The following is a 26,339-nucleotide window of genomic DNA, read 5'->3' as shown; positions in this document are numbered from 1 at the left end:
TGATATATGGTGGTGGTACTGCGGAGATAACATGCAGCGGGGGATCTTGATTTTGCCGTCTTGACTGTGGATATAGCCGCATCCTAATTATCGGCACTTGAAAGATGTCCGCTCGATCAGGAACCGCTGACCGGGTATCTAAGTAATAGAATTCCTTCTCGATCGTTGTAGTAATTTAGTACTTCCAGGTGGGCAATAGCAAAGTGAATATTTCGTGCTCTGTGTGGTTTGGTGCATATTCACAATGCGTTACTCGATTCTTTTCTCTTCACTTGCGGCGCTCGCCACCGCAGCGCCATTGGAACAGGCAGACGATCCAGAGTGCGACAGACAAACCCTTCTCGATCTAACCGATGACTACATCGCATCCCAGTACTCGGGCACTCCGGGCCAGCTGGGACCCGTACTCTCGCCCAACTTCACCTACATCGAGAACAATTCGCCGACAGACATTATGAAAGGCGTGCCTGCCAAAGCGCTCAAGATCGACCACGAGCGGACAAACGTCGACATGCTCCAGTGCGCGACCTACACCGAGCTGATTGCCTCCGACCCGGCCAACCCGTACGTGATCGGCACGCAGCTCCACCTCGACGCCTCGAGGCGCAAGATCCTGAAGATCGACTCTGTCGCCTCCACGACGGGCGCCTGGCTCTTCGACGCCAAGAAGACGCTGCAGTACGTGGAGCAGGAGAAGTGGGATCCCATCCCCGCCTCCAAGCACGACAGCCGCGAGGCCATCCAGGCCGCCGGCGACGCCTGGATGGACATGTGGAGCAACGCCACGGCCGTCAACGCCATCCCCTTCGGCACGCCGTGCACCCGGCTCGAAGGGTCCGCGTACACGGGCAAAGGCCAGCCAGACGACTCGTGCCGGCCCGGCATCCCCACGAACCACAACCAGAAGCCCAACACCGACAGGCGCTACGTCATCGACCAGGACATGGGGTCCGTGAGCATCCTGTGCGTGTGGCAGCACATGATGAACGCGGCGGACAGCCACGAGTTCCGGCTGGAGAATGGCAAGCTGCGCTACGTGCACACGATCACTGTGTGCCCGGGGAAGACTTGCAGGCTGTGATAATTCTACTTTTGTTCTATAGAAAAGTCTTGCTATCGATCATGATGTTATTCCGAGGCAATGAGATCTGCGCTGCGTGTATGGATTCGTTCCATTGGTATTCCGTCATGAATTGCCCCTTGTGCCGAATCTCCGACCTTGCGCTGCTGATTTGTGTGCTGTTGCGTGCTGATGCTATGAATTCTTCTGTCGCCACGTCTCGGAGCTAAGCTCGGATTTGTGAGACGGTGAGACCACTGCGATTGAACTCGAGACTTTTGTGGCCGACCCGATCATTTAGGTGCGTTTCACTGTCCCTCGATCTGAGTCATTCCGATGCAGCTAAGTACAAAGACTCTCCTTGTTGAGTGAAGACCAGTGGTTATGTTCTGCTGCTTTCCTCGTATTAGCTGTTTGTTCGCAGGCCTTTCAACTTCTTCCAGTGGTTGAACAAAACTCGACCACAACTGAGCAGTTAAGATATCCAGGTCTGAACAATCGAATCAAGTTTCCGTCATCATGCAAGCTTGTAGTCTGGGGCCACGAGGAAAGTCTGAACCAAACTCTGTTGAAAGAGAAGACCCAACCCTTGTATGCGACTTGACTTGTCTTTGGTATGATCTACCTGCTAATTTTGCAAGCACAGGTAACTTGGAGTGGTCCCGCAGATCCAACAAACCCTCTCAACTGGCCACAGCGGAAGAAATGGGCTGTCACAATCCTTGTCTCCCTAGGAGGCATGGCGACCATGACATCTTCCACTATGATCGCGCCGGCCCTGTCCTCCATATCTCGAGACCTCCACACCGACGATGCTACCACGCAGCTCACTCTCTCAATCTTTGTCCTGAGTTACGCCTTCGGACCCATGGTCCTCGCGCCGCTGAGCGAAGTGTACGGGAGAAAGCCAGTCTGGCTGCTGTCGTGCTGTCTTTATGTCCTCTGGAATACGGTGTGCGGCTTTTCGAAGAACACAGGGGTAATGATTGCAGGAAGGTTCTTCTCTGGCCTCGGAGGAAGCGCTCAATATGCTGTCGGTTCATTTCATGCCAAGTATTGTCCTCTATTTCGTCTTTGCTCTGTTTCACTGACGAGATCCAACCCACACCAGATCGAACTCCCCGTGCTGGCCGACATATGGCCCAAGACTCAACGCGGACGCTCCTTTGCTATCGCAACCTTCCTCCCTCTCCTGGGCCCAGCCTTAGGGCCCATTCTCGGCGGCCTTCTGACTGCTTCGCCGAGACTGGGAGGCTGGCGCGGCATATTCTGGGCGCTATCCATCTTCGACGCCACCCTCATCGCCACCGCCCTGCCATTCTTTCCCGAGACCCGAGCCGGCACGATTCTCGCACGCAAGGCGAAGCGCCTTCGCCGACATAACCCCGAGTACTATACCGAGGACGAGATCAACAACGACATCTCCCCAGCGCGTATCCTGGGCACCAGTCTTCTCCGACCGTGCAAATTACTTCTGACAGAACCAGTCTTGCAGCTCGCCGCGCTGTATCTAGCGTACAACTACGGCGTGCTATACATTGTGCATTCCACTTTTGCAAACTTGTCCATCACCCACTACAGCCAATCGATCTCGACATCGGGGCTACACTACATTGCCATGGCGGTAGGGTGTTTGGTCGGCGCGCAGGTGGGAGGCTACCTCATGGACCGGTATCCCGAGAGCAGAATCCCGGTGATGATTCCTGGCGCAGTTCTCCTGCCCGCTGGTCTCTTCTTGTACGGGTGGACGGCTGAGTATCGAGTATTTTGGGTGGTCCCAGACCTTGGCATAGCGATATTTAGCTGCGGGATCATTCTGGGTACACAGTCCATGCAGGCGCTGGTCATGGATGCTTACCCGGAGCACGTCGCCAGCGCGACCGCCGGGAGTCAGTTCCCACGTAACCTGACAGGGTTCCTCTTCCCGTTGTTTGCGCCGCGGATGTATGAGACCTTGGGTTACGGATGGGGCACAAGCCTATTGGCATTCTTGTTCTTGGTTATCGGCATACCTGTTCCTCTCGTACTCTGGAAGTATGGTGAAAGGCTGCGGAGGACATCATGATTCTGAAGTTGACGAGGCGACAAGCGCATGTTGTTGTCAGAAACATCAGAGTTTACTAAATAGCAACGTGTAGCTGTCCTACTTCCCAATCATGGCGACTCATTGGGACAGCAAGCTCGCATTAGTATTGGACAGAGAATGCCCTTCCACATCCTCCATTAATTACCATACCCCCAAGGCATTATTTCTTCGTTACTCGGTATTGATGTCACGTCCGTAAGCAGAGTGCCATAAGAGTGTACCCTAGTCACCGGACCTAAGCTTCAGCCCTTCCTTCCCATCCTCCAACTTCACCAGGATGTCCAGACCATCCGCTGTGTGATCTCTGTGCGCGTCCCTCAGCAGAGCCGTCGTGTCGCTGTCGAGGCCGTGGAGCAGCATCGCGACCGCGTCGGTCTTCAGGGTCGGCAGCTCGAGCCTGCGGGACTCGACGACGGCGCCCACGGCGAAGCAGAGCCCGGCCAGCGCCGATATCACGGGGAACACGAGGAACCCCCACCGGATGCGGATGTAGACCACCCACCGCGACTCCCGCCCCAGGACCGTGCCGCCGTCGCGCTCGCGCATGCTGTTGGTCATGAGCTGCGCGGCGTTCTCAAAGGACTTTGTGATGTTGGTCGAGTTGGCCAGGGCGTATGTGATCTGGGCGATCGTGTTGCCCTGCGCGAAATAGTCTTGCCACGTCACTATGCTCTTTTGCGTCACGTTGAACAGGCGATCGGCTTCCGCCAAGCCGGGGGCGTCGGGGATCTCGAGTTGGAGGTCGTGTCGGGGAACGATATGGCCCATGCGCCCGACGATGTCTTTCTCGTCGACAGGTCTTGCGTGGCCATCGCTCAGTGACAGGCCGTTTTCCACTTCATACATGTCGAGAAGAGTCTGGTTCCCAATGCCGAAGGGCCTGAATGAGGAGGCGCGCCGAACAGAGACGTCCGGACCGGCAACCTCGCGGATGACTAGGCTGTGCACTTGAGAATCGTACAGGCGAGCGCAGAACTGTAGGGAACACTCTGTTGCCGTGACGCGAGATTCTTCCCAAGGTATCTCGTTTTTCCAGTAAGAATCCTCCGCCTGGAGGACAACGAAAGACGCCAACAGTCTCTCAGAATCCTTGAAGCTGAACGTCCCATGCGGTGCGAAAGTAACGGCCACGGCTACCTTGGGGTCTAGGCCGGTGCAGATACTCTGGTTGAACAGCCCGTTTATCCTCTGAAGAACGAGCCGTCCATCAGGGCCGTAGGGCACGACGAAGTTGGTATAGTTCATGACGAAAGTGTAACTGGTAAGCTTGCAGGGTGAGAATTGATTTTCGTCGGGCATGCCAACGTTGGCTTCCGTCCTGATCCGGTTTGAGATGTCTGTGCAGGTGCTGCACACCCCGAGCGAGGCGTACGGGGCCCACGTGCAGTTCGCCGTCCGGCAGCTCACAGGCGGTGTCTCGAGAGCCTTTGTGACTGCTGAGCCCACAAAACCCATGAGCGAAGTTGCTGATGTCTGGATGTCGGATAACAGGTAATAGCTCTTGAAGAACTCCTGGTTTTTGTAAAACACCTTTGCTGCGTTTTCGAAGGACCAATCCCCTATGTCGAGGCGGGATGCCCTCGCAGCTGTCGAGAGGCTTTCTTCTCAGCCGCTGGGCTCTCCAGGATACATGATTACGGCTTGGAGGAATGGATCGACGGCGAGGAGTGCGAGCGTTACCCAGGCGCCCAAGGATGCCCAGTGCCTGCGTTTAAATTATCTAAGAAACCGCTCAATCTACCTGCCTTGGAGGGGGGGAGACTGCGTACCTTGACTTGAATCGCCAGAGCAGCAAGAGCGAGCCAAACGGGCCCCGACTCGCTTCGTCGAACGCAGCGAAGCCGGCGATGGGACCCTGCCGCTTCCGAAACCACGCCCACTTCCCCTGTCCGAGGCACGACCCGATGACGAAGGCCAGCGGCGTCTTCATGGCTATAGACAAGATGGACACAATAGTGTTGAGCGAAAAATGAGCCGTCCAGGACTCCAGCGGACGGCCGTCGTACTGAAGCAGGAGGCCGAAGAGGCTGATCATGGACGCGGTACTAATGAACAAGGCGGCGATTTCTAGAAGCCAGTCCCGCTTCCTCAGCCTATCGATCTTGTGCTCTGGGAGAATGGGACTCTGTGATGCGATCTGGGGAAGAGGGTCGAGCGAGGCATTGCCGACAGTGTTGTGTGCTGGTGACTCGGGTGATAAGAGGGGATCTTCCGACAGTGTGAGTGGCACGTTGACTAGCCGTGGGGTGTCGTCTTGGAAGGTTGACTCCTCAGTCACCGGCGACACCGGCTCGAAATCGAAGCTTCCTAGGGAGTATTGTGAGGCGGGAGCTCGGTGGTTCGTATTTGCTGAATACATAACGTGCGGTCACTTTAGGGAATCGATGAAATTTAGGACTACATGCATATCGCGGTTCGGCGAGAAACTCATCAAAGACCTCGAGCCCGGGGTTTCTGGAATTTATACCCCTCGCCATATCACTGCGCCCTCTGTATACGTCACCATGAAGCCTCATCTGTGATCCCCATATTTAGAAGGCGTTGTGTAACCCCAAAGTCGTGCCTCACAGCCCCAAATGACTTACACAACCTGCGTACACAGCTTATGCACAAGTTGTGCTACCTATGCTGAACCTTGCTGAGAAACTGGCGACCGGCCCGGAAAATAAGCAGCCTGGCAAAGACATTTTTGCATGGTCGTCATCTCACAGAAGAAACACTTCTCGATAGTTCCTCGGCCTCTTCCAGATAACCTCAATGAATTTGGGTATAACAATGCTTGTTCTTATATGACAACAACACTTTACTCCAATTCCCCACTCCACTGTCTCGCCGTCTCAAACCTCCTACTCTCCCTGACTATCACCCCTTTAGTCATCTTCCTCCTCCTTGGCATCAGGGAAGAATTTGTAGAAGTTGTTCCCAATCTTGACCAGGTCGCGGCCCAACTCGACCATGCTATGGGACCGCTCAACCGCGAATTGCATCAGCTCATCATAGCTGCACTTGACTCGGTCGAGGTCCGCATTCACAAGGGCCCAGTCGTGGCCCTCGTTGAGGGATTGGATTCCCTCGTCATGATCCTCCTCCAGCTTCACACCCGAGGCCAAGCCGGCAGCCGGGACGGCCGCCCCAAGTTGCTGGCCCTCCGCATCATGTTGCTCCTGGTCCAGGACAGCCTGGTCGTACCTGCGCCAATAAGCATCCAGGGCCTCATCCAGTGAAAGTCTGAAGTTGCCCGACTTCTCTCGCTCCAGTTCCTGGACTATCTGGTCGTGCTCGTGGTCGCGGCGAGCTGCCTCCCTATCATAATCCTCCAGGGTTTCCTGCAGATGGATAAGGGCGGATTGGGCAATATCATTCGCCCTTCCAAGTCGGTCAATCTCCTCCTGCTGCCTGGTGACCTCATCCTCCGAGGCGCGGAGCATGTCAACGTTGTGGGCGGTGTCTGCATCTCTCTGCTGAAGGAGGACTTTCATCTCTGCGATCGATTTGGTTTGGTCTCGGATCTTGGTCCGTAGGCAGTGGATGGTCTCGTCTTTGCCAGTGATCTCCTGCTTCAGCAAGTTGATCGACTCTAGCTTCTTATCCGACTCCCTGACCAACTTGCGGTTCAGGTTGCGGATTCTGTCGGTCTGCCGTTCCCAATAGTCAGCAAAGGTGCAGTTGAAAAATGCTGGATCTTGGGGGGGTGGGGATTAGCATACCTCGTCCCAGGCTTCCTTAAGCTCTTGGTCCTGACCGACGATAGCTTCGGCTTTCTCCTGCTTGAGCTTCTCAATCTGTGCATTTGTTAGACAGGGTGCATAGAGAAAAGTCAGGCAGAACTTACGTCAAGCTGGCGGCATTGCAGGCTCATGCTGCTTTCGTACAGAGCGCTGGCGATCTTGCGGTATTGCGTCGAGGCTTGCTCCTCTGCAGCCTTGGACTGCTCCTGAGCGGCTCTGGCCTCTGCCTCGGCTGCCTTTGAGGCATCACGCGCGGCGGCGAGTTCATGGTTGGTGTTGCGAAGCTGGTCCATAGACTCTTTGGCTTGGGACAGATCTTGCTGGAGGCCTAACTTGGCTGCTTCGGCCTGTGCATTCTTCTGCTCAAGCTCGCGAACCTTGGCGAGGAGGCGGTCCTTGGCGCTGTCATCGCTTTGCTTGGCTTGCTTCAGGAGCTCGAGCTGCGCGGGAGCCTGGTCAAGTTGCTGTCGAAGGGCGCGGTTCTCAGCTCTGAGCTTCTCTGCCTCGAAGGTCGTGTTCTTCTTGGTGCTGTCGGCGGGGATGGGAAATCCACCGAGCTGGTTCACAGGCTGAAGTGGGGCCGGAGTACGCCTAAACATGTGAGCTTCGGGGGTCGCCAGGCCGTACCTGACGCGCTTCCGGCGGGGAGAGTCGTCTTTGATATTCACAAACTGCTTGCGCTTGGGAGAGGGAGGATTCATGATCTGGTTGTCCTCATCGACATCACCAATGACGATGGGGGTTTGGGCGCTTCGGCCTCGAGCGGTTCGTGATGGAGGCATCATCTCGGGGATCTGTAGATTAATGTTAAATCACAGATGTTCGCGTTCGCGCATCGCAGCGTAAGATTGTGAGGAAATTAGGAACGGATAATGAAAAACAGAAATGTGCAGCGCCAAAGTGCGTTGGGATATAGTTGTTTGTGGGGAGCATGCCAAACAGCAAACAGACGTGGGAAAAAGTGAGAACTGACAGGTGAAGAAGAGCCGGACCGGACCCAAATGCAATCCTCTATGGGCTCCTCACTGGGAGCAGGCGCGGCAACGCTCTGCGTTCCACGCTTCTGTTTCTGGTTCTGGGAGACAGCTGATTTCTTTCCGCGAAGCTTTGGAGGCATCGTCGATGAAGAACCTTGGATGGAGATGCGTTTCTTCTTCTGAGCAGTGGTGAACCGAAGGAATTTGACCTGGCGGCAAAAGTTGAAAGAGGGCACTGCAAGTAGCTGATGCAAGTAGATTGATGAGAACGAAGTTGCGCGCGCACGCCGGAAACAAATATCTTGAAGTTGGATGGAGACGGTGGAATCAAGTTGTGTTGGTCTTCTCGGTCTGGGATCTTCAAGCTGGTGTTTGTTGAAGAAAAGGAGAAATTGGGGAAGAGTGGAAGGGTTGTCGGATAAGTCGAGATTCGTGTCTAAGGACTGGGTTGGTCCGAGTGCAGCGAGGAGCTCAATAGTTTTTGATAGTATTATCCTGAGAGCTGAGACAATTGAGAAGCATGAATAGGCCTAATCCAGTGACCTGATTGGCCGTATTCCTCTCGACAATAGGTGCTCTGCCAGATGAATAGACGGAGGGCGAGCTTGTGGTTGTGGTTGTGGTTGGTGGCCTTGGAGGATGCCCCGCTTTTCTCTGTCTCGCCAGGCCCTCTGCACAGGACCTACCTACCTATTCCTTAAGGTAGGTAGTGAGGAAAGTAAGGTATCGATGCGGTGCCCGAACACTGCGTTGGAAGCGCGCCAGGCTGCTGAACAATGGCTCCCTGCGCGCTGCAAACAGGCTTGGAAGTCCGCGCAGCAGTGAGGCGGCGGAGCATCCCGCCGAGCCTTTGGGTACACCACTGCTCAGCCCCAGCACCTCGGCTGAAGATCAATCGCAGCCTTGCGTTGGTGAAGGTAAGCGCCTGAGGGATGATGTGTCGCGCGAACAGCATCGCAGATGGTAGGAGGAGCAGTCTAAATACCACACATGCCGGCGCACGAGAACCAAGGACAGACACTGTCAGGCGGGCAGGTGCAGTACAAACAACCCAAAGCGGAAAGCGCGATGCTCACTGGTGACGCAAGGAAGGAGCACCCCGTACAACGCGACAAACGCCCTCACCCAATGCAGCTTGGCGGAAGATCAGTACTTTTGCCCCCTTTGAAGCCACCTTTGAACGACGACAATGCTAAAGGTCCATGGCACAACATGCAGTTCTCAGTCAAGAAGCTATTCTCAGGATGGTGAAAGAAACCTTTACGTGTTGAACAAACGTGTAAAGGACACGAAAGCCTTCTGCGATTGATCCCAGATATCCATCTTCATTTTCAAGGGTACTCTTCCCGAAACGATCCGACTCAGCTAGCAGGGCTATTTACATTCTTCGACATGCATCGGGCATTGGAGACACCCAGCCTCGTGGAACTCGGCGTCATCATGGCATCCCTCACCACCGACTGGAAACCTCGAGACACAACTTCACAGCCGAGCGAGCGCCTGGAGTATTTGATGCTATCTCTCATCTCACGCTGAAAGAGTTGGGCACTCAATTTGAAGGCTGCGAATGCTGCGAATATATATATCGTCGCCCTGGGTCAGATCGCTGCCTCCTCCGTTATCACACTAGGACTCCACTTTAAAGCAACACTTCGCTGCAACATCTCAGTGCTGCCGAGTTGTAACTGCAACGCAGACCAGCACCCCGACACGATCAGGACAATCCAGCACCTGATATTCAGGTTATTTTCCCGAGCTGTCCAGTTCAAGCAGGGCATACCGTCCAGTATGGCGCGGTCATGATGGAAAAACACCCCACGGCCATTGATCCAGGTTCGTAAACTCCGATGTGGCCACTATTCTAACGCCGAAACTGCTTCGGCGATAACCTGCAGAAGCCTGACACCATGCAAGCCATGCCCGACTGGCCACAGCGATTCCTCAGATCGCGGGAAAAGCTCAGGAACTTGTCATTGTCGCTATCTCCCGTCTTCTCCGTGCCCGTTAAAGTCCGGATAGGGCCGCTCAGTGCCCTCAACCGGCATGGTTCCACCCGAACAGCATCAGGACAGGACCGATACGCACAATGTATAACTACCATGACACCGCTCGCCGTCAGAGCTCGATAGAGGATTGCTGGCTCATCAGATCCTCAAACTGTTCGTTTAGGTTTGTCGACGCAAGCCACATTTAAAGCCAGCTTTTGAACCACAGCCACCAATCTCCCCCAACATCACAGCCATGGCTTCCACCGCGACATCCCTATTCCGCGTCGACGGCCTCATCTCCGTCGTCACAGGCGGCGGCACAGGCATCGGCCGCATGATCGCCCAGTCCCTCGCCGAGAACGGCGCCAAGAAGGTCTACATCCTCGGCCGCCGCCTCGAAGCCCTCCAAGACGCCGCTTCCCCCTACCCAGCCGTCATCGTCCCCGTCCAGTGCGACATCACCTCCAAGCCCTCACTACAGGCCGCCGTCGACCGCGTCGCCTCCGAGGTAGGTTACGTCAACCTCGTCGTCGCCAACTCGGGCATATACGGCCCCGCCGCGGCCTACGACTTCGACAGCGTCGCCGCCATGCGCCGCGCCATGTTCGACGAGGTCGCCATGGACGACTTCACGCGCGTCTTCCACGTCAACGTCACGGGCGCCTTCTTCACCGTCTACGCCTTCCTCGAGCTGCTCGACGAGGGCAACCGGCGCGCCGTCGCTCAGGGCACGTACGGCCGCCCGCAGACAGAAGGTGGCAAGGTGCCGTACGTGCAGAGCCAGGTCATCGTCACGGCGAGCATCGGCGGGTACTTGCGCACCACGGGCGCGGCGCCGGCGTACGCGGGCAGCAAGGCCGCCGTGATCCAGATGGCCAAGCAGGCGGCGAGCAGGCTGGCTCCGTTTGGCATCAGGACCAACATCATCGCGCCTGGATGTAAGTTCTTCTTTTCGTTTCCCTGTTCAGGCGGTAAATCGATGGCTCCATTAGGAAGAAAGACCGAGTACTGACACCCAGTCATCTTTTGTAGTCTTCCCATCCGAGATGGCCGACTCCATGATCGCACACCGCAAGCCCGAGGACGAGCCGTTCACGGACCCTGATTTTATCCCGGCCAAGAAGTTTGGCAGCGAGAAGGAGATGGGTGGCACGGTCCTGTACCTGGCAAGTCAGGCCGGGTCGTTCTGCAACGGTCTGGTCCTGGCCTGCGATGGTGGGCGGATGTCTGTGACGCAGGCGTCGTATTAAAGGGGTTCGAGAGAGGATGCAGCCCCAGGAACACCTTTTCAGGGGCGTTATATAGCGATTGTTAGACAGCGCACATTACGAGTAGAAAACGGTTTAGACAAGATGGATTGTGAAAGACTAAAGCTCGCTCTTTAGAGAGTACTGGTGTCTTGCAAGTTCTTTCGCAGAACCTCTCGTATCTTATTCTCTCGCCGAAAAGGTCGATAATGGAAAGACAGTCAATTCAGCCCACTCCTCGCACCTATCACGCCGCGATCGTCGAGCCATTAGTTGGATTGCCTCCGTGATGTATTTCGGATCACCGGATAGATGTCAGGTACTACAGCAAAGTTTTGAGGTCCTGAACTTTGTGGGGGATTTGAGTAAGGCTCGCTCGGGCATCCGCAGACTCCTGGAGCGTCCGTTCATGCAAAAAATGACCTTCAGCAAGCAAGCTCAGAAAGGGCTCGCACGGTGGAGGAGTTATCTTCGGCACGGTTCAAATTGTCCATGAGAATAGAAGTGCAAAAAAGTCAGCCCGGCCGGCAAAAGCTTACAGACTCACCCGGAGGGGAGTTTTCAGGAACTTACTGCCGCACAGGCTCGCACTATCGTCGAGTTCTGGCCCGTGTTGTCGTCGGGCTTTGGTTATATATTTCTGTTGCGATGCTGGGAGTCGAACTCGGGCTCTGGATTCTTTAAAGTCCTTCTTGGAATAACAAACAAATCGCGGCCCAGCGGGCGGTAGCATTCCTACAGTAAATGTCTCGAGGTAAGCGAAGTCGTGACACAATGCGTGACAAGTTCTATTGAGGGCGTTGCAAGAGTTGTACACCGGGTTACCATCGCGAGCGCTTTCAAGATTCCTCTCAAGACAATGAAGAAGTCACAGAGCTTTGAGCGGTTCAGCAGAAAGGGAAGATCTTATATTATTAGGCCATAGCCGCACAACCAGAATACAAAGCGCACATTCAACCTCTCAAACTCATACTGCAGCCACTATTTCATCATTCATCAGACTGACAGGGGCTTTGAGTTGCGAACAATGCAATATGCATTCGTCCAATACTATCCAGCATCAGCGAGCCAGTGCCTCTAAGGAAGGGCAGACCTCTCAGTAGTCGTCGCAGAATGATGCGAAGGCCTCGCTGAAGCGCTCTTCTTCCATATCGTCCGGGGCTTCGTAGCTGTCAAAGTCGGGGTCTTCGTAGATGTCGTGATGAAGTGTATCCCCTAAATCCGCGTTGCCATGGTCCGCATCCGGGAGGACCATTTCCTCGAGCTTTCTCAGTCTGTCGTCCATACCCCCAAGGACATACTTGAAATCGTTGCGACACACGATCATCTCCTTGCGGAAGAGCTCGAAAGCCGCTCGACCATTGCCAATGAGGTGTTCCAACTCTGCATATTACCGTCTCATCTCCTAAAAGTCTCAGGAATCAGTATCCGAGAGTGTGGGCACCGGCCAGAGCGAGGCTCACCTGTCGGTCTCTCCGAAGAGACTTTAAATAGGCTTTCCAGTTCCTACGGTCTGCTGGACTAGCTGAATCGCACGGAAGCGTTTGCTTCGCCTGGGGAGCGTGCTGCTTGGCACCGGAGGGTTGCTTCTGGGCTGGTTGAGACTTGGGCAGCGAGTAGGAATTCGGTTTGCCATTCTATTCGTGCTATTAGTACGAGAGGGACACGGCGAGTGGAACGGATGACGATGTCCGAGACAGCAGGATGTAAAGAGCCAGAAGACATCTTACCTGCAGGTGGGTTTTACCAGCCTGGCTCGTTCCCTTGTTCTTTTTGCCTCGCCTCCGCTTGCCACGAGCAGCCATGATGAGAACTGATTTGGTGTTTTTGTCAGATAGATGCTTGGAGGGTTTGACGGAGTCCCTGATGCTGTTTGTCGAGTGTAGAGATGGCAAAAAGAGGGTGGGGGAATGGCGGTACAGCTGGGATGTCCCTCCACTCAACGTGACATAACGGTTCACGATTCAGGCATAATTCTTTCTTGCTGCCACAGCTTTGTCTGGTCGCTCGGACCAAGAAGTTGTTCCAAATGTCGCCACCAAACCTCTCAGTCATCTATTGACAAAGCCAGGCGGCCCCACAATCACTTGATCCCAATCACACAATGATTCACTTGTTCAAGCTTCCGACGATTTACCGGCCTTTGACTTGACTTTGAGCTTCCGAAGATGTACCGACCTTTCACCTCAAATCCCCGACAATCTACCGGCACCCGCTGGCAGAATAACCCAAAGGGGGAAATTTGGCGAGCCTGCAAACTCCAACACCGCCTTGGGGTTCTATATAAACCCCCTTCTCCTCCCTCTTCTCGCTCCATTCCTCTCCCAAACAACATCACTTACCCTCCGCCATCAGAAGACCACACTTCTTCGAACCTGCAACTTGCTTCTGGTTGACTTCGAGCTGATCATTTCCATCATCACTTGGTAAGTCTCCAAGTCCTTCATCATCTCCCCTTCCCCTGCTTTCTTCTCTCACCTCAACTTCATCCCTCTTCCTTTTTCATAGGCTCCCACATTCCACCTCTCACCTCTCACCTCAAACTCATCCTTGTTCATTCCTTCTCTTCGTCCCTCCTATCTTCCAGCTCACCACATTCCCACTTCGCTTCGGCCTCACGCACCAGACCTGACCAGACTGTGTTTCAGAATCGTCATGAACCAGCAAAGCCAGCAGCAGGGCCATGCGCCAGGTTATCCCAACCAACCCCAACAGGGATATGATCAGGTAAGCACACTCTCAAGACTCCCATATCTCGTGAGTGCTCAGGTCCTTTGAACTGCACCTCGCAGTCCAATTCTGCGTCGTCGTTCTTTGCTGAGGAGAGCCTGTGAAACGCCTGGTATCTCGAGAACTCCAACTTGTGTTTCGGCGCATTTGGACGATACCTGTCATCCCTGGTGGGCATCCAATATGCGAGTGGCAAACACGCAAACCCTGGTGACACAGGGGCTGGATGCCTAGCAGTTGGGCTCTTGTCGCCTTATCGCGATCACTTTCACACTTGCCGCCGCATGTGGGCGCTTCGGCGACCTCATGCTCTTGAAACCCGAGGCCTGGCTTCCGACCTCCTCTCGAGGGTCGCTGGCAAGCGAAAGTATAAGGGGGGAACTGGTGCAATAACTCTCGTCTTTGACGGCTGCATACCACCCGCTTGCGACGCTTCACGGGGAACATCAGAGGGTTTCAGGCATTTGTGAATTTGAGCTACGCATGAGCTCTTTATCTTGGACGGCCCAGCCGTGCACAGCTTACCAGTGAGGTTTCCCCCCACTGACTGAGAACAGGTTCCTCGTTCTATTCCCGATGGTCTGCCCCTGCCGCCCCGACCGCCTCTACCGCCCCCTCCGCGCAGCAGGAAGTCCCGGATTCCCCTCCCCTCCGCTTCATCGAGACACCTGAACGAGCTTGCGCATTCACGAGTGCCCCCCGGTGCCCTTAGCAAAATCGACACCTTGCCAAGCTAGGAGCTGCCAAATGAGATCACGTCTTTGAAACTCCCTCCCGAGAGTTCCCCTGCCGCTCCTACTCAGGAGAAGAAAGAGTCCACCGTAAGTGTGCCCATTTTGTACATGCAGAGGTCTCCTCCACTAACGACACTGTAGGCACCGATATCACGCCTCGAAAAAGATGTTTTGGAATGGCGGAAGGAAATGCATGCGGAAATGGAGAAACTCAAAGTGTCTCAAAGGGATCTGGCAAAGGCTGTTGAGAAAGATAAGGAGGCCATGTTCCGGGAGCACCGCACGCAGCGAGCGGTTATCAGGGGCCTGGGCGCGGATGCGTTCATTCGCCACATGGATGACGAAAAGGAAATACGCAAACACTTTCAGAGACTTCGTGGAGATGTTCTCGACGCCTTGCCGGAGATGGTCAAGGCGGCCGTAGATAAACACGATAACCGGGGCCTCCCCCCAAGAAAGCGCCACAGTGGCTCAGTCAACTACTGAAGTGTGGGAAAAGGTTGTGTGGTACAGTGTCTAGTTCTTCTGTTTGTGTCTAGAAGATAATCTACAAGAGGATAATCTACAAGAGGCTCCTGGTATCTGATACATGAATTAGGTGATATGGTGCAAACTACACGCATTGCCAGAGGGGAGAAGAACTGACAACACAAGCAGGGACTCACGTACCCTTGCACCTGCATTCTGCTTGCTCTCCAGGACCATCGTCCTCCTCAGCAAATGCATCGGAACCATCAGGTGCATTCGATACGTCAGAGTCTTCAGTGTCGTCAGCCTTATCAGGGGTAACATCACGGATGTGATACCGATGAACAGGATGGTATGATAAATGCGGGGTCCAAAATCGTAGAGGATTCCTTTCTGAACGTCAAGAGGGCCGAACCAGAAGGAGCAATGTTTCTCTCTGACGAAATTGATAATGTTCCAGCTCAGATCCCCAAACAGAATGCACCGAGCAACTTTCTGATTCTGCTTTTGTTCATGCGTTGTGATGACTTGACTCGGACGTCATTCATTGAGTAATTAGTCTACCGCCTGAAGAAGGTAACCCCGGACGTCTTGCGGTGCCTAACTTCTTTCGCGCAGCATCAACACTTAGCACCATCAGCGCTGTTGAAGTATCCGACAAGTTCCTTCATATGCAACTTGTCAAGGAACAAAGAAAAGGCAAGGACATCAGACATCACGAATCATGTCGCGCGTATGTAAATGCTTCCAAATGATACCGTTGATACCATTTGATTGACCAGATTGGTCCTCTTTTACCAGTGTCGGGAGGAATGGGCGAACAGCGCACAACAGAGCTTTCCCGATGGCTGGACACACCTTTTAGACCAGTTAGCATTAGGCACCATGTTAAATTCTGTGGCCGTTCTCGGAGTCGTAGCCCTAATAACAGTAACGGCATTGCCTTTGTGCATTGCATATGAAGTTGGACTGCCCAACATCAAACCCCTTTCGGCAGAACAACGTTTTGTCTCGCTGTAGATTGTCACAGACCTTGGAAGATTCCTTCCTGTTTACAAGAATTCGATCCCTTCCTGTTAATTTTAGTTCTGCGAAAATAAACTACGAATTCTTGATCTCTCCTACTTAATGCTGTCATACTGTCTATGGATAATAGCACATTTACTTCCCAGAATTTCTCGTGTCTTACTCTCCCAGCTGGACCCCAACTCGCAGATAGCACCACGTGGAACCCATCCTCGTTCTTCTCACGGTGAGCTAGACTGTGACACAAGGCCAAAATCGCGGTTTAGACAGGAGTTATCACTTTGAAAGTCAACTGTCCGACCCCGTGAACCAGGTCCATGGTTTTGGTGTCGGATGAACTGCACTTCCTGGACGTTGAGTAGGGAACCAGTCTGGGTGGCGGCATGGCCAGTTACACTAGGCGAGCCACTGGTATCTATGTCTTTGGACTGCCGAGTACCAGGCGGTGAGCCTACCGGTATAGGAGGAGCGGCCAAAGTGGTTAGTTGGCGGGCGTGGTTGGCTTAGTGGCGTTGGAAGCATTGGACTGTGCACTGAGTTGTCATCGTTAGTGGTATCTCCCGGAGCGCAGGTTGATTGACGGAGGGACTACTGATGCACAACGACGGCGGATGGAAATAATGGAAGCGGGGAATGATGTGACACATGGGTAGCTTGCACGTGTATGATTCTAGGAGTTTGAAAGTCTGGATTCCATAGGTTGAGCAGGGCATATCCCAAGGAAAAAACATGGATCTCGTCATAATCTCTCTTGCAAACCTAAGGGAGAATGAACACGATCTTGGCGATATTCTGGTCTGTGACGGCGGCGACGGCGTCTCGGGTTTTCTTCTCCGTGAACATAAGCTCCTCAAGACTGCCTAGGTAGTTTCGACAGGAGGGATATCCTTGACAGGGTAGGATACCTCCCCATCAGGAAGCTGGAGGGGAGTCTTCATCGATCGTCGGATCTGATAATGACTCAGGGTGGGGCCTCCTAAGATACTGCGACATGCGCTTACCGCCACCGGGCCGAGTCCAGTCCTCCACCGGCCTATCCGGGATGCCCCAGAGCCTTCTCGCGAATATCGCATCACGCTGTAGCTAGTGGTTAGCACTCACCGCGACTTTATGGGAGGAGCGACGTACCTGGAGTATTGTCACGCGCTTGGCGTGTATCGCCAACTCATTTGCCACTTCAAGCCATGACACAATATATGCCTCTGCCGACTCCTGCAGTGCATTGATTCGGTCGTTGCACCTGTTCTCAGTCAGCGGGAGGGAAACCTCGCTGGTAAGCGTTGAATGGCTGGGCCATTCCAGAAAAAAACAGAGAAACTTCATGCAGGTCCCAAGAACCTCCAATTCCACAAGACACGAGCAGCGCCCCCGTTTTAGTGCAACGCATACTGATTCTTCAGTATATACGATCTGCATGCAGACGGTCATCGTGCGATAATGACCGAACGTCGGGTCTTTACTCATTGTGCCTCCGCATCCAGAGGATCCTAGGACTTTCGTCCATGACCCATACCCAGAAACCATGCGGGGTGTCGACAAGGGGCAGCCCGCGATCCCGCCGGCCGGTGGAAAGGAAGAAATTGGTCGCAATGAAGGAGACAAGAGCCCAACTGTCGGCGAGCAACCCGCTCCCGTATCACCAGAGTTTGCGAGTCTGGAACTCGCGTATAGGTTGCCACAGAGCAGTTGACTGGCTGAATCCATGGACGAGAAAACGCCCATGGAAACCTCGCATCACCAGCCATTTCACAGGCTCTCGTCTCTGACTGAAAAAGCACGCAGGATTGGACTGCGCGTTGCATTGCAAGCATGGAGGGTTGGACTCCATGATGCAAAGCAAAGACTGAGCACTCAAAAGATATGGGGATCTGGAGAGTGGCTTACCTCATTGTCATTGGCCTCGTTCTTTTGAGTTTCGCGCCTCCTCGCGGCTTCTTGCCGATGCCGATAGCGTCCGTTTCCCTTGTTATTGGGTGCCATGGTGAGTCTATGGCGAGGTTTTTAGATGGTACCAAGAAGAACCAGATAAATGTGGTGGTCAAGGTGAGGAGGAAGCGGTGCTCTTTAAGGCAGGGTGCGGTGGAAGGCGAATGTGAGACGAGGATGATGATAGTGAGCAGAGCAAAATGAGAAGTAAGGATGAAGAGGGAGGGTGAGAAAGTCGATCTTGCGATGAGTGGGAGGTGCCGGAGGAAGTCTGGAGCTGTGGAGAGGCGGAAGGGGAAATATGTGCGAAAGGGAGGAAGGCCAGGGAAGAAAGAGAAGTAAAGGGTGAAAAGTATTGGGAGAAGAAACTAGTAGATTGTCGTCAACAGGAATAGAAGCCAAAGAAGGCAAGTTGTGCAGGGGAGCTGGGAGTCGAGTCTGTGGAAGACCTGGTGGAGTGTGTTGGATGGAGGAAGAGATTGGGAGGAGTGGAGGGGAAAGCTGGCGTTTAAATAGAATCCTAAAGGCGGTGTGGGTGTTTGCAGGCTCGCTAGATTTCCCCTTTTGGATCATTCTGCCGATAAATCTTCGAGCATTCACTGGAAGTTTCTGGCTGTCAAAAGGTGGTCGACGCTGTGAAAGATGGGATGAAGTGAATTGAAGTTGGAAAAGTGGAGCCAGTTGATGCCAGAATGAATGAGGCAATAAGGCTTTGCTTTGACTGACAGCTTCTGCGACAAAGAATTTACTTACTGGTCCGAGCGCGTGCAGGGAGCTTAGGCATCCATCTGCGGCTGATAAAGAAATCTGGAGAGTTGTTTGCGTAGCTGTGCAATGACACGGGCAGCAGCTGTCCTGAAATTTCAAGCAATAAATCGAATCTTGTCACCAGTCTGGTCCACAGACTTTTTCTTTCGAGCACGACAAATAAAATCCAGATCCTACCAGACTTCGAAAATCATCAAAATCGGCAAGACTCCTGCATCACATCATGGCATCTCGTGGTAAACGCAAGCGAGGAAGGAAGGACAAAGGCCCTAACAAGGCTCTCAAGATCCAGGTATGAGAACAAATCCATCATTCCGATCTCTTTGAAAATAAGAACACCCCATCTTTAGGCAGAAGGACGCTAATTATCTGCGTTCAGAAAGGAGATGACGGTTCCCATGTCACTGGAAAAGCAAAATCTGTGCGAGCAAAGCCCACTGCCACCAAGCCGAAGGCCCTAAAGGAATCGGTTCCTGCTTCTCAGGCAGAGCAAGAAGCAACTGAAGCAAAACCGTCCAAGCGAGCCAACCCAGACGCCGTTCGCAGAGTCTCAAAGGTATGTATACTCAATATCAGGGTGATCGCTTGCCAAATGCTAATTTTTCGGGGACACAAGGAACTCAGAGGTAGTTGTGCTCTGCTACACCATAAGCTCGGCATCCTCCAGGACCTTATCGATGCATTGCGACACGATGCCTTGAGGTCCCACATGGACTTCAGTAGGCGGTTTCGCCGCCTGGAAGCCCGAGTCGAGCAATTGGAGAATGCGGCTTCTGCGGACAAGAACCATGGCGAGCAAGACTTCGAGGAGTCGCAATAAAGCTAGCCTGCTGGCTGTTTGGGTTCAGCCAAATCATAACCAATTTAAAAGGACAGCACAAACTTTTCAATACTTACACGGTTGGCAGTCTTGCCAACATTGACGTGACTCTTCGTTATGTGCCTGGGAGAGACGCCTCATCCATCGTGAAGGATTGCGCTCACAAATACTGAAGCCGCTTGCATTTATGTGATCGTGCCCGCCGGGCCCCGGCCAAAATATATCGTGGAAAGGTCGAAGAACCGCTTTTGTGAATCGCGTAGATATACCAACATAACGGGTCCGTGGGCAGGCCAGCAGTAGCATGGAACGATGCATGGCCAGCTTGTCAACGAGCAAAAGCCATTGTGTCAAGTTGTTATTATTCTCTTGGAACAGGATACACATGACAGCGACAGATATTGGAAGATGTCACAGAAAGCAGACATTGTGCCTACCCGAGATAAATTCATTTCCGCTACTCAATACTCAGTCCCAAGCCAGTCATCTACCTTCAATTGGCGTGAAAAGGCCGCTTCCTGATCCTCAAAGACTAGCCTCCAAGCACCCTCGGCCAGTTGCCGCACCACTGTAACAAGGCCACCCCGGACACCGGGGTGTGCTCCCTGAAGACCTCTCACTCCTCGGTCCGGGCGCGCTTGCGCGATGGCGGCTTAGGAAGTGTGTTGGTCTTGGACTCTTCCTTCTTAGTGGCCGGAATCAGGCTGAAGATCTTCTCGACAAGTGCCGGTTCGAGGAAGCTTACGGCCTTGTCATGCTGCTCCAACTTTTCCCAAACCACGGCAAAAGAGACCTTGTTGTCGTCCTTGTCCTGCTTATGGGACCTCTCCATCTCTTTGAGCCTGCGGTCGAAATCGCGCATTTGGTCACTCTTGTCATCGGACTCCTGGTGCTGACGGACCTTGTGCTTTTATTTGATAGATGGTTAGTAAGTTGCCCAAAGAACAGTGAGGACAGGTACCTACTACGGCGAGAGAATGCTTCTGCCTCTGGGAAAAGTCCTGGCCGCCGCCTGCGCCGTGGTGAGGTTGGTTAGGGACGAACTCTGCAGCACTTGCAGACAGGTTTGACCGCTGCTAGCCAGTCTGTCCTGTCTGCGAGGGGGAGAAGTTCTGGTAAGTCGGGTACGGCGGAACATTGGGGCCCGGATAGCCGTAGGACGGGTTGCTCTGGTAAGTCGGGTACGGCTGAACATTCGGGTGCGGATAGCCGTAGGACGGGTTGTTCTGGGTATAGGTTGGAGCCGCGGGGGAGTACCAGCTTCCGGACGGGCGTGCAATCTGTGGGACCTGTTCTCAGTCAGCGAAAAACGAATTTCACTGGCAAGCTGCAGAAGAACAAAAACAAGAGACGGAAGACTTTGTCAATGTCCAGTCGATTCCATGAAGAGCCACTTGGCCCGCATACAGTACCCCGCAAGGCAATGCAGTCAGTGAAGCCGCGACTGCTGGAGATCGCACCGCGTGAGCAAGGTGACGAACGTAGCTCCAGACCTCTTCGCATATCCCCACAGCTATACAATCTGCTTCACTTCCTGTCCGTGTAAGAACGGCACAGGAAGCCGGGCTGCCTGACTCTCTCGCACCAGGGAGTAAACCTCGCGCCTGGGGAGCGCGGTGAAGGTTGGAATAGAAGAAAAGAGAGAGAGAAGAGTGAGTCCAACTGCGCAGCAAGAGTCCGAGGATGCGAGGTCTCAAGGCTTGCGCCATGGAGTTTCGCAATCGAATCGTCACAAGCAGACGCCCAGCACAACCTAAACAGACGTGGATCTGAAGAGGCCTCTCAAACAGGCTTGGGCTTTTCACAGGCTCACCCGCGCACACCACTTGGGTGCAGACCAGGTCAAGGCGCAAGCACCTGTGCTGGTCGCTCTGAGAGCCCAGAGGATATGGGGGTCCGGTGGGTAGCTTACCTGGTACCCTTCTCTGGGATACGGTGTCGCACTCTGAGCTGACCGGCCATGCGGGCCGTACTTTTGGCGGTTGTCGGAGCTCATGTTGAATCCGGGATGAGTTGTAGCTGGCCGAGGGATAGCAGGTGAGAAAACATACCGGGCGGACGATCAGTCGTCCGAGTGAGGGGTCTAAAGGACGAGATGCTCTGGAGAAGACGGAGGCGCGGGAAGAATTTGATAAAGACTCATCAACCAGAGGTGGGCTGATGAGCCGGGCTGATGATGGAGTTGTGGGAAGAGAGAAGGAGGAAGTTGCTGAAGGTGGAGGGCGAGCCATCTATTTATTCCCGTCAAAGGCGGGTCACAGACGCTTGTGGGCTCGGTTAATCTTCTGTTTGATTTCGGCTAAACTCTCAAGTTAATGAGGACATTGTTGTTTGGGTCGCGTGGCCTATTGTTCAGAGATCAATCGAAGAAGAGTGAATGAGGTGGAAGCCTGGCGCCCCACTTTTCCAACAATGTCAGTCGAACACACTCATCAGCATAGACCAGTGACAATGCTCTGGCTTTAGTGCACAGTCCCAGTCACTTCATGGTCTCAATTGCTCGTTTGAGGCTTGCAAAACAACCTGATGGTGGCCCGCCAACAGTGAACAGGCGCTTTCTTCAACAAACTCAAAGCGTATCAACACAGTGCTTGCAAAACACATATAATGCGTCCTTGACTCTTGGAAGTCCATTTCACATGTTACCAAACTTCTGCTTCGTTTGGCTCTCAAAACAGACGCTGTCAAGATATTCAGTCAGAGACCATGGGCAACCAGAAGAGAAAGTCTCCCGGGAAAAAGGGCAACCTGCCCCGCAAGGCGCGCAAAACCGAGGTTCGTCATACTGGTCTTTGGAATTACTACGAAGTACTCGGCGAAGCTGCGTACCTAGAGAAGAGGAGAATGCCAGGGTAGAAAATATTTATCGCTAACTGTATGGCAGCAGACAGGAGCCCGGGCAGATGACCCGGACGTCGGGACAACGCATCACGGTCATCCCGAACCCCAACAGATTCCCTCAGGTTACATGCCGTTCAGCCCTATGCCTCAAGTTTACCTCCACAACCATCCTTATGCTCACCCTCCCGGCCCGTACTACGGGCACCCAGAAGTTATGCTGTCACCACCTCCCATACCACCACCACCGCAGCTACAGCCCATGCCCATGTCCATGCCCATGCCCATGCCCATGCCCATCAACTATCTCGCATCCAACTCAGCTCAGGAGAATGCCCACGGCTACAACGAATACCCCAATCCACAACCTCATATGAACATCAATGGGGAATCGAATAACTTTCCCCAGAGTCCATTGCATTGTAACCGAGAGCCTAGCCTGGATCCTGCTCCCTCGGGGCCACAGAATGGCACCTCGCCGAGTCAAAATGGAAGCGACAACATCACTGTGCCACCTGTTGATATCCCGGGCCCACCAGGTGAGGCTGAAGCGACTGGCCTCGAGAGTAACGTCAATTTGGGTGACGCACTTCCGAGGATTCCCTTCTCGATTAGGGGAGTAATTCGCCGGGCCAAGAAGGTTGGGAAGGAGAAATGCCCCCTTTTCCGTTTCACAAGTACTAATTGCTCTCAACCGACTAGGACGTTATCAAGCGAAATCGCCAAGTTGACGAAAAGATCGACACGCTTATCAAGGCCTCGTCAGACGCCTATGGCCACACCAACGACCGCATCGCGATGCTCGATGCTCGGATCCTATTTCTAGAATCCCGGGTGATTGATCTCGAGGCGGCTCTCAAAGAGAGGGAGAATGCAGCCTGAGGACCGACACATGGAGGCGCATATTCAGTCACGGCCGCTGGGAGAAAGGAGGGTGACAAACAGGAATCTGTCAGGATGTGACACCGGACAAATGCACTTTCCAGATTGGCAATGAGAGGCAACTAAAACTTCCAAATTATTACTTTTCGTCGCCAAGGACTATTCTAGAATACCCAATGTACCTCGGCATCTGCGCGCAATCGAGGTTTGGCATCGGGTCAAAAGAAACATGTACAAAAGTAGCACTCTGCTGCTGGTCTCCGTTCCTACATTCTGAGATTCCACGATTGATCAAACCCCGGAACGGAAATGGAGTTATCCTACAAGCCATGTGCAGTTACATTAAGAAGTATACATTAGAAACTCCCCTCGGCCAACTCGTTGAACAACCCCCGCAGCTCATATCTGGCACAATCTTCTAGGAGACGCATGAGCCAAAAGCTTACAGGAGCTGGAAGGCAGCAGCGACGGCACCGGCGGCGGCCATCATGCTGCCGGCGTGGCCGACGGCGTTGGCCTGGCTGGTGACGGTGGCGAAGGAGGAAGAGGAGGTCTTGGAGCCGGAGCCGGAACCAGTCTTGCTGGCGGCGCCCGAGGTGGAGGCAGCAGTGGTGCTGGGCTTGGCGGAGCTGGAGCTGGAGGGAGCGGCGGCGCTGGAAGAGGCGGCGCTGGAGGCGCGGCTGGAAGCGGCCGAGGACTGGGCGGCCGAGCTCTGAGCGGAGCTCTGGGCGGCCGGAGAAGACTGAGAAGCCGAAGGCTGGGCGCTGGTGGTGGGCTGGGCGTTGCTGGTAGGAGCGGTGGTGGGGGCAGCGGTGGAGCTGGGAGCAGCCTGATTGATTGAACACACACAGTCAGCCCAAAGCCAAGTAGCATCAGCCTATCAAGGAGGGACTCACAGAAGTGCTGCCGCCGGGGGGAGTGATGGGCAGGCCGAGCTCGCTGCATAGGTTGACGCCGAAGCCGATGGCCTCCTGGCCGGAGGCGGCGTCAGGGCAGCCGCCGCCGGTGGCGCACTGGTAGAAGTAGTTCTGCAGGGAGGGCATCTTGCAGAAGCAGTGGTACATGTCCTTCTCCTTGCAGTCGAGGGGCGGGTGCTCGGTGACGACCTTCTGGAAGCAGCTGATGGCGCACTGGGGGATGGCCAGGGCCATGGAGGCCATGGACAGGACGCCGACGACGGTAGCAGCGGTCTTCATCTTTGGATTGAACGGGTTAAACTGGCAAAGAGCGAGTGTGTTGTGTTGTTGCGTTGGGAAGGGACTGAACGAGTGTCAGGTGTTTGCGAACAGCAGGCAGCAGATTAAGACGACTTTTGGGAAGACTGGAGGCTGAGGAATAGAGAGGAGGAACAGAGGAAAAGAGGAACCCAAGACGGGACGGGCTGGCCGTTGCAAATGCCTCTTTTTAAGCAACCAAGCACCTTCAGCTGCGACCAAGGACATCCGAACAGATCCGGGCTATTGAGGCCAGAATGAGCCTGGCGTCTCCACACGATGGGACTGTGAGAGTGTTGGTGCCTCGCCGGACGTGTGGCTAGCCCGGAGTGGCTTGCAGGGAGAGCAGGCATCTGCGTAGCGAGCAGAGTGTCTGTTGGTGATGGAAATTCACGCAGTAGGCCGTTCGGGGCATGGCCGGCGTGGGCGGGTTGTTGGCGCTAACACGCTCTCAGCTACACCAGCTCGGGAGCGACCGGGGTCTGGCGTGGTAGCTTTAGAGTTATCAGATCGTCTGATAATCTGATAATCAATGGTGTTTTTCATCGACATCCCTGCTCCGTCTCCACTCCACCTTCTTGGCCTCGACGCTCAGAAGTCGACACAGCGACTTGCAGAGTCTGGTGTCCAGCTACCTCGGGTAGAGTCTCTTTCTTGGCCGGACCCATTCATCAAAACAAGCCAGGACCTGAAGACTTTTAAGCGAGAGGGCTTCGAGGCCTTCTCCCCTGTGATGCCGCCCAATACGTAAGAAAATGAAGCGCCTTCGGTGGAGCATCTTCACACACATCCTCAATCTCTGTGCTCATGGAGCTGATTGATTAGATCCAACCCCTGGTGCCACACAATCAAACCCTGCCCCGATGTCGGTTCTCCCAACTCTCAGGGCCCAGTTTTGATGATCTCCCACCACTCATGCGTGTTTATTCTTCTCGGCAAGTGGCTCCGAAAGGACCTTTATGTCTTAGTCCCCTTGTCCGGATGGTGCTTTGGCCTCTCTCCATGCAAGGTTTTCTACCCAATATTCTGGCCCCCACCACCCCCGCCAACAGACAGCACCAGCTCAACTCGTGTTCAGCATGAGTGGCGAACAAAGTAGCCCAGGTGCCGCTCCTGCAGAGTACGGAGTAAGGCCTTTTGCCGTTGCTAATTATTCGTGTCTGTGGGTCAATAAGCTTGACCTACAAAGTAGTGTACCTCTCTAAAGCCGGCAGGTATGCAGCCCAAACACGGGAGCGGCACCAGATGCAGGAACAGCGCCCCGGCATGAGGTCGTTCTTTTGTTCCCTAGCCCTGTATGCTGTGTCCAGACTGTGCTTCGTAGGTCTTAAACTGATTGACGAATCATCTCGTTTCCGAAGTGCTTCATGGTTGGTGTTGTCTTTGAAGTTGAAATCTCCAAAAAGAGAAGCAACTATTCATCAACATTGCCAGTGCTTGAGAGCTCAATGGGCAGCTGGTATTGAGGAAAGATTCGACGGCTGACGCGTGTAATTAGTTGGTTTGCCAAGCGGCGGGCCCTCTTTGTGCTCCTCTACCGGCAGTGACGGGGGTTCGAACTAAATGATTCTTGCTCAAAATCCTTAGGGACAATTGCCTTGGCTGACCCAATCATGCCGACAGCTTATCCCCTGATACACGCACTGCGTCAAATGATCTTTCAAACCTTAAATCAGCTCCGGTGAGCGGAACTTCACCGAACTGCAAGCTACTTGAATCCTCGTCTCCGGTCACATACATAGCGAGTGAAGCTGATGCCTGATCTAGGTATGAAAGGCTGCAGAGGCAGTGCGTCAACTCGCGGGTGTAGTTGTGCTCTGTCGCTGTGAAAAAAGACTTGCCATCGC

The 26,339-nt window shown here is 54.0% G+C and overlaps 10 protein-coding genes across 10 annotated transcripts; 5 read left to right on the top strand and 5 right to left on the bottom strand.

Moving 5' to 3' along the window:
- Positions 1-244: 244 nt before the first annotated feature.
- E0L32_000782 (uncharacterized protein) lies at positions 245-3,125 on the top strand (the record flags this gene model as incomplete). The annotated part of the gene is made up of 2 exons (XM_031142609.1): positions 245-1,051; positions 1,707-3,125. 2 exons carry the CDS (start codon positions 245-247, stop codon positions 3,123-3,125), a joined length of 2,226 nt encoding a protein of 741 aa, XP_030994316.1.
- Positions 3,126-3,368: 243 nt separating this feature from the next.
- E0L32_000781 (uncharacterized protein) lies at positions 3,369-5,505 on the bottom strand (the record flags this gene model as incomplete). Its single annotated transcript, XM_031142598.1, has 2 exons — positions 3,369-4,743; positions 4,916-5,505. The coding sequence occupies 2 exons, from the start codon at positions 5,503-5,505 to the stop codon at positions 3,369-3,371; spliced, it is 1,965 nt and encodes a 654-aa protein (XP_030994315.1).
- Positions 5,506-6,016: 511 nt separating this feature from the next.
- Positions 6,017-7,991, bottom strand: E0L32_000780 (uncharacterized protein; the record flags this gene model as incomplete). Its single annotated transcript, XM_031142587.1, has 4 exons — positions 6,017-6,781; positions 6,854-6,928; positions 6,979-7,668; positions 7,848-7,991. 4 exons carry the CDS (start codon positions 7,989-7,991, stop codon positions 6,017-6,019), a joined length of 1,674 nt encoding a protein of 557 aa, XP_030994314.1.
- Positions 7,992-10,092: 2,101 nt separating this feature from the next.
- E0L32_000779 (uncharacterized protein) lies at positions 10,093-11,089 on the top strand (the record flags this gene model as incomplete). Its single annotated transcript, XM_031142576.1, has 2 exons — positions 10,093-10,777; positions 10,872-11,089. The coding sequence occupies 2 exons, from the start codon at positions 10,093-10,095 to the stop codon at positions 11,087-11,089; spliced, it is 903 nt and encodes a 300-aa protein (XP_030994313.1).
- Positions 11,090-12,182: 1,093 nt separating this feature from the next.
- E0L32_000778 (uncharacterized protein) lies at positions 12,183-12,891 on the bottom strand (the record flags this gene model as incomplete). Its single annotated transcript, XM_031142565.1, has 3 exons — positions 12,183-12,467; positions 12,550-12,723; positions 12,817-12,891. The coding sequence occupies 3 exons, from the start codon at positions 12,889-12,891 to the stop codon at positions 12,183-12,185; spliced, it is 534 nt and encodes a 177-aa protein (XP_030994312.1).
- Positions 12,892-13,741: 850 nt separating this feature from the next.
- Positions 13,742-15,036, top strand: E0L32_000777 (uncharacterized protein; the record flags this gene model as incomplete). The annotated part of the gene is made up of 3 exons (XM_031142553.1): positions 13,742-13,813; positions 14,554-14,637; positions 14,692-15,036. 3 exons carry the CDS (start codon positions 13,742-13,744, stop codon positions 15,034-15,036), a joined length of 501 nt encoding a protein of 166 aa, XP_030994311.1.
- A 3,925-nt stretch (positions 15,037-18,961) lies between these two features.
- Positions 18,962-19,558, top strand: E0L32_000776 (uncharacterized protein; the record flags this gene model as incomplete). The annotated part of the gene is made up of 3 exons (XM_031142542.1): positions 18,962-19,030; positions 19,118-19,294; positions 19,391-19,558. The coding sequence occupies 3 exons, from the start codon at positions 18,962-18,964 to the stop codon at positions 19,556-19,558; spliced, it is 414 nt and encodes a 137-aa protein (XP_030994310.1).
- Positions 19,559-20,174: 616 nt separating this feature from the next.
- On the bottom strand, positions 20,175-21,554 carry E0L32_000775 (uncharacterized protein; the record flags this gene model as incomplete). The annotated part of the gene is made up of 4 exons (XM_031142531.1): positions 20,175-20,465; positions 20,524-20,634; positions 20,695-20,847; positions 21,471-21,554. 4 exons carry the CDS (start codon positions 21,552-21,554, stop codon positions 20,175-20,177), a joined length of 639 nt encoding a protein of 212 aa, XP_030994309.1.
- Positions 21,555-22,264: 710 nt separating this feature from the next.
- On the top strand, positions 22,265-23,278 carry E0L32_000774 (uncharacterized protein; the record flags this gene model as incomplete). Its single annotated transcript, XM_031142520.1, has 3 exons — positions 22,265-22,366; positions 22,443-23,015; positions 23,099-23,278. The coding sequence occupies 3 exons, from the start codon at positions 22,265-22,267 to the stop codon at positions 23,276-23,278; spliced, it is 855 nt and encodes a 284-aa protein (XP_030994308.1).
- A 442-nt stretch (positions 23,279-23,720) lies between these two features.
- Positions 23,721-24,474, bottom strand: E0L32_000773 (uncharacterized protein; the record flags this gene model as incomplete). Its single annotated transcript, XM_031142509.1, has 2 exons — positions 23,721-24,107; positions 24,175-24,474. 2 exons carry the CDS (start codon positions 24,472-24,474, stop codon positions 23,721-23,723), a joined length of 687 nt encoding a protein of 228 aa, XP_030994307.1.
- Positions 24,475-26,339: the final 1,865 nt, after the last annotated feature.

This window comes from Thyridium curvatum (assembly GCF_004353045.1).
Source record: "Thyridium curvatum strain D216 chromosome Unknown NODE_3_length_876553_cov_77.224826, whole genome shotgun sequence".
Taxonomy (NCBI): Eukaryota; Fungi; Ascomycota; class Sordariomycetes; order Thyridiales; family Thyridiaceae; genus Thyridium; species Thyridium curvatum.
The sequence above is the reverse complement of the archived record's forward strand: the minus strand, read 5'-3'. Positions and strand labels throughout refer to the sequence as shown.